The sequence below is a fragment of the Electrona antarctica genome (genome assembly GCF_951216825.1).
Source record: "Electrona antarctica genome assembly, contig: scaffold_371, whole genome shotgun sequence".
NCBI classification, from domain to species: domain Eukaryota; kingdom Metazoa; phylum Chordata; class Actinopteri; order Myctophiformes; family Myctophidae; genus Electrona; species Electrona antarctica.
Genome location: NW_027636937.1, coordinates 91,875 through 104,374, shown reverse-complemented (window position 1 = coordinate 104,374; position 12,500 = coordinate 91,875). Strand labels below are relative to the sequence as shown.

The 12,500-nt window shown below is 43.8% G+C and overlaps 1 protein-coding gene across 1 annotated transcript in view; it reads right to left on the bottom strand.

Annotated features, from left to right (window-relative positions):
• Nucleotides 1-12,500, bottom strand: part of LOC306919620 (copine-4-like) — a gene marked incomplete at both ends in the record, with an annotated part of 106,978 nt that overhangs the window by 14,113 nt on the left and 80,365 nt on the right. The window contains 2 exons of the mRNA XM_079532375.1: nt 1,349-1,403; nt 12,456-12,500. The exon at nt 12,456-12,500 is cut by the window's right edge and continues 89 nt beyond it. Coding sequence (XP_079388501.1) covers nt 1,349-1,403; nt 12,456-12,500 — 100 coding nt within the window. The remainder of the gene's footprint in view (nt 1-1,348; nt 1,404-12,455) is intronic.

The following is a 12,500-nucleotide window of genomic DNA, read 5'->3' as shown; positions in this document are numbered from 1 at the left end:
TTGCATGCTGAAAATAGCAGATCTACAAGCTCACAACGCGTCGCACTGCGACGCGTTGTGAGCTTGTAGATCGGCTATTTTCAGCAAGTCTAAAATCAGCCATTACGACGGCATCAAGGCCCGCCAAAATACAATTTAGTCGACTAAATCACCTGCAGATTTAGTCGACTAAAATCTTATGACATTTAGTCGACTAAAACTAGACTAACACTAACACATTCCAGGTGACTAAAATGTGACTAAAACTAAATGAAAACTATTCAAACTATTCTCTCCACCACCTGTCCTCTACACCAGGGGTTCCCAAAGTGGGGTCCGGGGACCCCCAGGGGTCCTTGAGGGAGTTCCAGGGGGTCCCCAGCTAGATGACAGTTTGGAACCAAATGGACCATTATGGGTCTGTAACTCTGAGAGTGTACACATGGAATGAAAAATGTGGTTCCATTTGTACACTCTCAGAGTTAAATTAACATTGATGAATGAAATGAAATGAAATCTATATTTACCCAGGGTATCTGGGCTAAGCTCAAGAACTTGTTTCCAGCCAGGCCCTGCTCATAGAACACATTTCATCGTAGTGGTTCAATGCCTTGTTCAAGGGCACTTCAGCGGTGGTAATTTTAACGTGTCGGACGGCTGATTCGAACTAGGAACCTTCCGGTATCAAGACCGCGCCGCTATCCGTTCGGCCACCGCTGCCAGTAATATAATATAATAATAATATAATATAATATAAATTAGGGGTCCCAGAGATAGAAATGCCATTGAACGGGGCGTCCGTAGACAAATGCATGTCAAACTGTGAGGTCGTTGAAATTAAACCGGTTGAGAATCACTGCTATAGAGCTGTAAAACTCTTCTCTTATGGAGGGTCGCTGCATGGCATGACTCTTCAAATGGGGGTCAAATGGTCAAATGGGGGCTGATTAGTGTCAATTTGGGGGTCCTTGACATAACAGAGTTTGGGAACCACTGCTGTACAGACAGCAGTGGCGTGCACAGACATTTAGAGGGGCAGGTGCTCAAGTTAAAAAAGGGCACCTTGTGCAGCGCGTGGAACCGGCCGGTTGCCTTAATCTATTTTGGGCGGGAACCCCTTTTGGTGTTAGCATTATGTTATGCTTTAGCTATTGAAAAATAGCAGATCTACAAGCTCATAGCGCGCCACCGAGTGGCGCGCTACGAGCTTGTAGGTCTGCTATTTTTTTTCAAAAGGGCACATTGCCAAAAGGGCAGGGGGTGCTCTAGCACCCCCTAGTGTCTATCTGTGCACGCCACTGACAGACAGTACACAACTACACTCACACACACATGCAGACGTAATAAAAGCACAACGTCTTTTACTTACCTTGAAGTCTGGCGGGATCTGCGCTCCGAAACCGAACGCGGGAAACATTTTATCGCTGGAAAGTAGAGAGAGAGGAAGAAATGATGTTATGCTATAAAATGATGGTTTGTTATATCTAACCTTTATATTTAATGTAAACATCACTTATAGCACTTATTGCGATCGTAGGTATAATTTACTATGAAAACCTACATCTGCTGTTCGTCAGTTAGTTAGTCACCCATATATGGTCACGCCTCGTGACACGTCACGCCACCATATATGGCCATCTCCATAATATGAAGATCACGACACTGACCTCATCTAACCCTGGATAGCCGTACATGGAGAAGACTGGATCACCTAGATCTGCATATATGGAGCCGGCCAGCAACTCTACATCTGACCTCAAACCCTTAGATCTCCATATATGGAGCCGGCCAGCAACTCTACATCTGACCTCAAACCCTTAGATCTGCATATATGGAGCCGGCCAGCAACTCTACATCTGACCTCAAACCCTTAGATCTCCATATATGGAGCCGGCCAGCAACTCTACATCTGACCTCAAACCCTTAGATCTCCATTTATGGAGCCGGCCAGCAACTCTACATCTGACCTCAAACCCTTAGATCTCCATTTATGGAGCTGACCTGTTCTGACGTTCCATATGACGATCCCTCCCCACCCCGTCCTTCCTGTCCTGACATTCCATATGTTGATCCGACCTCATCAAACCCTGTACACTCAAGACACGCTCCATATATGGCCAGTACAGAATTCATTCCATATGTTGATCCGACCTCATCAAACCCTGTACACTCAAGACACGCTCCATATATGGCCAGTACAGAATTCATTCCATATGTTGATCCGACCTCATCAAACCCTGTACACTCAAGACACGCTCCATATATGGCCAGTACAGAATTCATTCCATATGTTGATCCGACCTCATCAAACCCTGTACACTCAAGACACGCTCCATATATGGCCAGTACAGAATTAATTCCATATGTTGATCCGACCTCATCAAACCCTGTACACTCAAGACACGCTCCATATATGGCCAGTACAGAATTCATTCCATATGTTGATCTGGACCCCCCCCCCCCCCCCTGCCAAAGCGCCAGCGCTCGCCCAGCAGGCTGCCGTCACCCAGGAGGAGGCGTGCGGGCGACCTCGCCCAGCAGTCTGCCGTCACCCAGGAGGAGGCGTGCGGGCGACCTCGCCCAGCAGGCTGCCGTCACCCAGGAGGAGGCGTGCGGGCGACCTCGCCCAGCAGGCTGCCGTCACCCAGGAGGAGGCGTGCGGGCGACCTCGCCCAGCAGGCTGCCGTCACCCAGGAGGAGGCGTGCGGGCGACCTCGCCCAGCAGGCTGCCGTCACCCAGGAGGAGGCGTGCGGGCGACCTCGCCCAGCAGGCTGCCGTCACCCAGGAGGAGGCGTGCGGGCGACCTCGCCCAGCAGGCTGCCGTCACCCAGGAGGAGGCGTGCGGGCGACCTCGCCCAGCAGGCTGCCGTCACCCAGGAGGAGGCGTGCGGGAGAAGTCGCTGGTAGGGCGTCTTACTGGTATAATATATTAGTGGTTCCCAATCATTTTCATGTCAAGGACCCCCAAAATGACACTAATTAGCCCTGTGGACCCCCATCTGACAAGATATGTCAGAGACCCCCATAAGAGAAGATTTTTACGGCTAAATGTTTGAGAACCACTGACATAGAAACATGGGTTTTTCAGATAACTGTCAGGATTTAGAAGGCATTTTGTGGAATCGTTCCCAGGTCTAAATGGGTTAACCCATTCAGGCCTGACGTCGAAATAAAAAAAACGTTCGCTCTGAAAGAATATATATTCAAAGATTTGTGCCGCATTTTTACGATTTTAAAAAAAATAGCAAACCTACAAGTTCATAGCGCGCCACTCGGTGGCGCGCTATGAGCTTGTAGATCTGCTATTTTTCAATAGCTAAAGTATAACATAATGCTTAGTTAAAACACCAAAAGGGGTTCCCGCCCAAAATGGGTCTAAAGCTATAATATGACACACATGCGTCCTCAGGTCTAAATGGGTTAAGGTCAGCCTGGCGAGGCGGAAGGCCGAGCGGTTACTAGACATTGTTCTTGTCTTCATGTTTTTATGCATGTCATTTATTTTTTGTTTGTCTCTGCGTTATATGTCAAATGTGCGCATCGTGTGTTGCGTGCTGGTGTGTGTGTGTATGTGTGTGTGTGTGTGTGTGTGTGCGTGCGTGCGTGTGCGCGTGTGCGTGCGTGTGTGTGTGTGTGTGTGTGTGTGCGCATGCGTGTGTAGAATTGTCCTTCAGCACTCGCAAGCTAGATGATAAGGTTTGTGCATGCGTGCGTGTGTGCCTGCGTGCGTGCGCGTCCGGGCGTGTGCGTTGCACATGAAACAGCAGCTGACAGCTCACAGCTGGATTCCTACTCTCCAAGCGAGGCAATTTCTGTCCGAGACTCAGCCCTGATCGAATTCCGGGCCGACAGCATGTGTTTTATATGTCCTTGTTTTATTGTCAGCAGATATACGACTATCACGGCGGGCGGATGCGCTGCGTGCGCACTTCAGCACGGTACGTATCATCACTTCAGCACTTCAGCACGGTACGTATCATCACTTCAGCACTTCAGCACGGTACGTATCATCACTTCACTTCAGCACGGTACGTATCATCACTTCACTTCAGCACGGTACGTATCATCACTTCACTTCAGCACGGTACGTATCCTCACTTCAGCACGGTACGTATCATCACTTCACTTCAGCACGGTACGTATCCTCACTTCAGCACGGTACGTATCCTCACTTCAGCACGGTACGTATCCTCACTTCAGCACGGTACGTATCCTCACTTCAGCACGGTACGTATCATCACTTCAGCACGGTACGTATCATCACTTCACTTCAGCACGGTACGTATCATCACTTCACTTCAGCACGGTACGTATCCTCACTTCACTTCAGCACGGTACGTATCACCACTTCAGCACGGTACGTATCCTCACTTCACTTCAGCACGGTACGTATCATCACTTCAGCACGGTACGTATCATCACTTCAGCACGGTACGTATCATCACTTCATTACGGTACGTATCATCACTTCAGCACGGTACGTATCCTCACTTCATTACGGTACGTATCATCACTTCAGCACGGTACGTATCATCACTTCACTTCAGCACGGTACGTATCCTCACTTCAGCACGGTACGTATCATCACTTCACTTCAGCACGGTACGTATCCTCACTTCAGCACGGTACGTATCCTCACTTCAGCACGGTACGTATCATCACTTCACTTCAGCACGGTACGTATCATCACTTCACTTCAGCACGGTACGTATCCTCACTTCACTTCAGCACGGTACGTATCACCACTTCAGCACGGTACGTATCCTCACTTCACTTCAGCACGGTACGTATCATCACTTCAGCACGGTACGTATCACCACTTCAGCACGGTACGTATCCTCACTTCACTTCAGCACGGTACGTATCATCACTTCATTACGGTACGTATCATCACTTCAGCACGGTACGTATCCTCACTTCATTACGGTACGTATCATCACTTCAACACGGTACGTATCATCACTTCATTACGGTACGTATCATCACTTCAGCACGGTACGTATCCTCACTTCACTTCAGCACGGTACGTATCACCACTTCAGCACGGTACGTATCCTCACTTCACTTCAGCACGGTACGTATCATCACTTCAGCACGGTACGTATCATCACTTCATTACGGTACGTATCATCACTTCATTACGGTACGTATCATCACTTCAGCACGGTACGTATCATCACTTCAGCACGGTACGTATCATCACTTCACTTCAGCACGGTACGTATCATCACTTCACTTCAGCACGGTACGTATCCTCACTTCACTTCAGCACGGTACGTATCACCACTTCAGCACGGTACGTATCCTCACTTCACTTCAGCACGGTACGTATCATCACTTCAGCACGGTACGTATCATCACTTCATTACGGTACGTATCATCACTTCATTACGGTACGTATCATCACTTCATTACGGTACGTATCATCACTTCAACACGGTACGTATCATCACTTCAGCACGGTACGTATCATCACTTCAGCACGGTACGTATCATCACTTCAGCACGGTACGTATCATCACTTCATTACGGTACGTATCATCACTTCAGCACGGTACGTATCATCACTTCATTACGGTACGTATCATCACTTCATTACGGTACGTATCATCACTTCAGCACGGTACGTATCATCACTTCAGCACGGTACGTATCATCACTTCATTACGGTACGTATCACTTCAGCACGGTACGTATCACCACTTCAGCACGGTACGTATCATCACTTCAGCACGGTACGTATCATCACTTCACTTCAGCACGGTACGTATCATCACTTCAGCACGGTACGTATCATCACTTCATTACGGTACGTATCATCACTTCATTACGGTACGTATCATCACTTCATTACGGTACGTATCATCACTTCAACACGGTACGTATCATCACTTCAGCACGGTACGTATCATCACTTCATTACGGTACGTATCATCACTTCAGCACGGTACGTATCATCACTTCATTACGGTACGTATCATCACTTCATTACGGTACGTATCATCACTTCATTACGGTACGTATCATCACTTCATTACGGTACGTATCATCACTTCAACACGGTACGTATCATCACTTCAACACGGTACGTATCATCACTTCATTACGGTACGTATCACTTCAACACGGTACGTATCATCACTTCATTACGGTACGTATCACTTCAACACGGTACGTATCATCACTTCATTACGGTACGTATCACTTCAACACGGTACGTATCATCACTTCACTACGGTACGTATCATCACTTCATTACGGTACGTATCATCACTTCATTACGGTACGTATCATCACTTCAACACGGTACGTATCATCACTTCAACACGGTACGTATCATCACTTCATTACGGTACGTATCACTTCAACACGGTACGTATCATCACTTCATTACGGTACGTATCACTTCAACACGGTACGTATCATCACTTCAGCACGGTACGTATCATCACTTCAACACGGTACGTATCATCACTTCAGCACGGTACGTATCATCACTTCACTTCAGCACGGTACGTATCATCACTTCAGCACGGTACGTATCATCACTTCAACACGGTACGTATCATCACTTCAGCACGGTACGTATCATCACTTCAGCACGGTACGTATCATCACTTCAGCACGGTACGTATCATCACTTCAGCACGGTACGTATCCTCACTTCAACACGGTACGTATCATCACTTCAGCACGGTACGTATCATCACTTCAGCACGGTACGTATCATCACTTCAGCACGGTACGTATCCTCACTTCAACACGGTACGTATCATCACTTCAGCACGGTACGTATCACCACTTCATTACGGTACGTATCATCACTTCAACACGGTACGTATCATCACTTCAGCACGGTACGTATCATCACTTCATTACGGTACGTATCATCACTTCAACACGGTACGTATCATCACTTCATTACGGTACGTATCACTTCAACACGGTACGTATCATCACTTCAACACGGTACGTATCATCACTTCATTACGGTACGTATCACTTCAACACGGTACGTATCATCACTTCAGCACGGTACGTATCATCACTTCAGCACGGTACGTATCATCACTTCAGCACGGTACGTATCATCACTTCACTTCAGCACGGTACGTATCATCATTTCTCCACACGGATCAGATCATGCTGCCACATCTCTGAAAACTGTTTTTTGAATTCTGTGCACTGCACAGATATAATGTAGGGTAAAAGATGCACAGATATAATGTAGGGTAAAAGAAGTGTTGTTTTTATACTTCAGATATAGAGGGAGATGTGTCTCACTGGAGTTTCTTTTTACTTTACCCCTGAGGACGATTCTACAAATGTTTTCTAAATCCTGACAGTTTTCTGTCGTTCTCATACATTTTCATGTCAAGGACCCCCAACAATGTATGTAATTGGCCGCCGACCCCCATCTGAAAATATGTTGTTCCAGGCAGTGACTCCCCAGAAGCAAAGATTTGAGTCAAAAACGTTCGCTCTGAAAGAATATATATTCAAAGATCTGCGCCACATTTTAACGATTTTTCAAAAATAGCAGATCTACAAGCTCGTAGCGTGGCACTCGGTGCCGCGCTACGAGCTTGTAGATCTGCTATTTTTCAGTAGCTAAAGTATAACATAATGCTATAAACACCAAAACGGGTTCCCGTCTAAAATGGGTTAATATATTTTTATCCCACGATATTTTTAACTCGTTTTACACAAAGTAACTATAGTAACAACTAAAGCTTTCAAATAATTACAGTGGAGTAAAAGTACAATATTTGCCTCTGAAATGTATACGGAGTAGAAGTAAAAGTACTGAACATTTTGAAATACTCCAGTGAAGTAAAAGTACCTCAAAATTGTACTTAAAGGACCACTTCACCACTTTTCAACCTATCTTCATATAATAGGTCCTCACTAATAACCATGAAAAAATTTCGCAATGTTTTTCTACTCAGTCTGTGTCTCATAGGAGGGCTGTGGGCAGTTCAGAAACCCGTCCTCCAGTGACATCATCGATGGGGAATCCAAGCTAATAGAAACTGTAGGATTTCTAGTCCTGAAAAGTTGCAATGCGAAAATGGAAGCCATCGTTCTCACGATAATGAAAATCTAAACATTTTTGTAAAACAAATCTGCCTAATGATGATGTCACTGGAGGACGGTTTCTAAACTGCCCAGAGCCCTCCTATGAGACACAGACCGAGTAGAAGAAAATGGTGCCATTTTATCATGATTATTAGTGAGGATCTATTATATGAAGATAGGTTGAAAAGTGGTGAAGTGGTCCTTTAAGTACAGTACTTACCAGTGGCGTGCACAGATAGACACTAGGGGGTGCTAGAGCACCCCCTGCCCTTTTGGCAATGTGCCCTTTTGAAAAAAAAACGAAAAAAAAAAAACGTTTTTTTCTCCTTTTTTTTATTTTTCAAAAATAGCAGACCTACAAGCTCATAGCGCGCCACTCGGTGGCGCGCTATGAGCTTGTAGATCTGCTATTTTTCAATAGCTAAAGCATAACATAATGCTAACACCAAAAGGGGTTCCCGCCCAAAATGGATTAAGGCAACCGGCCGGTTCCACGCGCTGCACAAGGTGCCCTTTTTTAACTTGAGCACCTGCCCCTCTAAATGTCTGTGCACGCCACTGGTACTTACAGTATAAGTACATGTACTTAGTTACTTTCCACCACTGGAAGATGCTGACGGTGTAAATATGATCGGTTATGAATACATTACAGTTCTATTACTGTCAGAGACTCTCCACAGTTCATATTAAGGTGAGACATGGTAGGTGAATAGGGGAAAAAAAGTTAACTAATAGCTATCACAATGAAACTTCTCCAGTTGATTACTTATATTAAAACTAAGATTTTTTGTATTACAAGTTTTCTGAAATGATATGTTTAAATATGCAAATTAGGCATTATATGCGTTAATTTGCATACATTTCGGGACGATAAATCTGAAGATCGGATAAAGCCAGGTTCAAAATGATTGTTTCATTTTGTTGACATATTAGAGACAAAGAAAATTACAGAAGGGATTTTAGATATCTCTAAATATCACTCCACAAATCAGAAAATAGTGTCATAAAAAACCCAATTTTCGGCATGTTTTTAGGTATAAAATGTGATGTAAATCAGGCTGTGAATGATATATCAACTAACCCATCTGTAAATATCTGCAGAATATAGTTATGAATAGAGACTGGGAAGTTTGGTGTATGTGAGTGCAACTGAAGTGGAGATTCTTTGTCCCAGGTATGAGGAAAACTCATTTTGAGTAAACGGCCTTTAAAGAATTGTATTGTAAAATTCCAAAACGTTTTATTTTAAGCCACTATTTTGAGACAAAATATCTCATCCAAATCTTGGCAACAACATATAATGCCATATGTCATTGGAAAGGTCTGGACCTCGAGCTGACTGTGGTTTGATCCAAATATGGTCACTTCCTTTGTACCAACAACCAATCATGAAAATTGATAGGGTGGATTTTCACCCAGCAAAACGAGCTGTTATTGGCTAAAATAAACTACTAAAATAAACATCTAAATCTGTGTTTTGAATGTTTATTTTGCTTTAGTTTGGAAGAAAACATGTTTAGGAAGCAAAATAGCAAAAAAATAAAAATAAAATCATGATTTTACCTACCATGTCTCGCCTTAACCCATTTAAGACTGATACCATATTCTACAAATGCCTTGTTTTCTGAACAACCTCTGTTTCTATGTCAGTGGTTCTCAAACTATTTCATGTCAAGGACCACAAAAATGATATGTAATTGGACCCGACCCCCATCTGAAAATATGTTGAAAATATGGCCGCCTGCCAAGACCACCAAGGCTACGTGAAAAATGTCTTTAGATTCTTTAATCCATGTTTTGATTCGATCGAGTCGATATGGCGGTCTCCCGTTAGCATCCCTGCAGTGTAAGGTGTGACACTGGCCGGCGCCATTTTAAGGACCAATTATATGAAGAAAGGTTGAAAAGTGGTGAAGTGGTCCTTTAACCCATTTTGGGGGCGGGAACCCCTTTTTGGTGTTTTAAACATTGTTATAATTTAGCTATTGAAAAATAGCAGATCTACAAGCCCGTAGCGCGCCACCGAGTGGCGCGCTACGGGCTTGTAGATCTGCTATTTTTGAAAAATCGTGAAGATGTGGCGCAAATTTGGAATATATATTTTAAACTAACGTTTTTAACTCAAATCCTGGAACAACATATTTTCAGATGGGGGTCGGCCATAGAGCTATAAAGGATAGAGGCCGAACCGGAGCGTTAGCCCCACCCATCATACTATCATTGTGACAATGTCTGAATGTCTGAATGTCAGAAACACTGCCGTATCTCCTCACTGCCTGCACCAATCACTCCCACTTTTCACACAGGCATTGACCATAATAATATGGAGGTCTTAACGAAGCCCTTTTTTCGATTTTACACATTAATGATTAATAATACATTTATTAGTAAATAAAAAATGCGCTCAGGGCGCAGTACCCCCTGCGGCCAGGGGGTAATATCTCACAACGGGTAAGGGCTAGTAATTGCGAACGCAGTGAGCATTTACTATGAGACCCAGCAGATCATGTCTGTCTGTCTGTCTGTGTGTCTGTGTGTCACGCTGTAACACCACCCGCCCACCACCAGAGGGCGCAGCTGTATCACACACAAAAACACACACACACATGCACCCACACACACACACACACACACACACACGCACACACACACACACAAAACTTAACTTAAAAAAAAACTTAACTTAAAAAAAAAACTTAAAAAGGAAAAACTTTAAAAGGAAAAACTTAAAAAAAACTTAACTTAAAAAAAAACTTAACTTAAAAAAAACTTAACTTAAAAAAAAATCTTAAAAAACAAAAAAAATAGAACTTAAAAAAAACCTTAAAAAATTACGTAATTTATTCTAATTGTTGTTTTTGCAATTTACGAGCTGCGTTTGCTTCCCGCGTTCGCGCGTCTTACTTGTTATAACTCAATGGCTCGAGCGAGCTGAAGTTTAGCCTAGCCTAGCCCCGGACCTCAATTTTGAGGCCTTTTGAGGCAGCTAAAACTGCTTTCAAAGTCCTGAAAGAAATGGCATGGACTGGTTATATCAGAGTGGTGATTGAGCCACAAACCATTAGAAATAAGTTTGAGGGACATAGACAATATGATATTAAATATCAAAAACAGTTTTAAAATGCATGTTATTTCTGCTTTAAGTGCTAAACATACACTTCTTCACTTTAACCCATTTAGACCTGAGGACGATTCTACAAATGCCTTCTAAATCCTGACATTCATTCATATTCAAAGATTTGCGCCACATTTTCACGATTTTTCGTGAAAATGCTAAATGTTATATGGCTAAATGTTATAATTTAGCCATTGAAAAATAGCAGACCTACAAGCTCGTAGCGCGCCACTCGGTGGCGCGCTATGAGCTTGTAGATCTGCTATTTTTCAATAGCTAAATTATAACATAATGTTTAAAACACCAAAAGGGGTTCCCGCCCCAAAATGGGTTAAAAAGAATGGAAGCGAGAGACGCGAGACGAGACAATTTTGAATGTTTCACCTTTGCCCTTCAACACGCACATGTCATGCCGTGACATGTGTCTATGTATTTATTTAGCCCGCAAAGTGATCGAGTGTCGAACATCAATACCGGATTTAAGTGTAGCCGAAGCCTGGCCGGCGCGTGTCCTTCAGACACTCACTCCGTAATCAATCATGTTGATATTATTGAGCCGTAATTGATGGATTGCCCGCGGGACACCTGGTGGCCGAGGCGATGGATGACGCTTTGTCCTTGACAGGGACATTTTTTATTATTATTTATTCTTGACGGGGACAAGTACCGTACGTCTCCCAACGGTCGCCATGGGAGTTCAACGCGCCTACACGTTGATAGTTGAGTCGTCGAGGTAGAATCTGATCTCATCTTCATAGAACATCATTTCTTTAGCTGATCGACAGCGTGACATCGGTTAAACATTTGCTAATGGCCCCTACACACTGTAGGAGTTTTAAAGTTGTCGGCGAGTCATCAGATCGTCATGTATTTCACACTGCAGGAGTCTTTTAAAAAAAAAATCGTCTGTCATTATATCGTTGTGGCTTCCACACTAAACGATTGATCGCCGACCAGGGATAACACACTGCAAGAGTTCACCAAGATGGATCCAGACCCGCTACATAATACATATAGGCAGCGGCTACATCATTTACTTGATTTACTTGATATTTACTTGAAATAAATATTTGTACATTTAAAAACTGTGTACATTGGTGACTATAACTATAATCTACTTGATCTTGAGGCCTACAAAATCAGGGGAAAAAATAATATAAAATAAACATTTTTTTTCCTATCAACTAGTCAACTAGTATACCAACAAGGTTGACTAGTGGATTTACTAGTCGACTAGTTGCTTAATGCCCTACCCTGTATATGTATATCTTTGCATAATACCTGTCGTAGTCTTGGCAGATCTCCCCCACGGCCACCAGAGCTTTC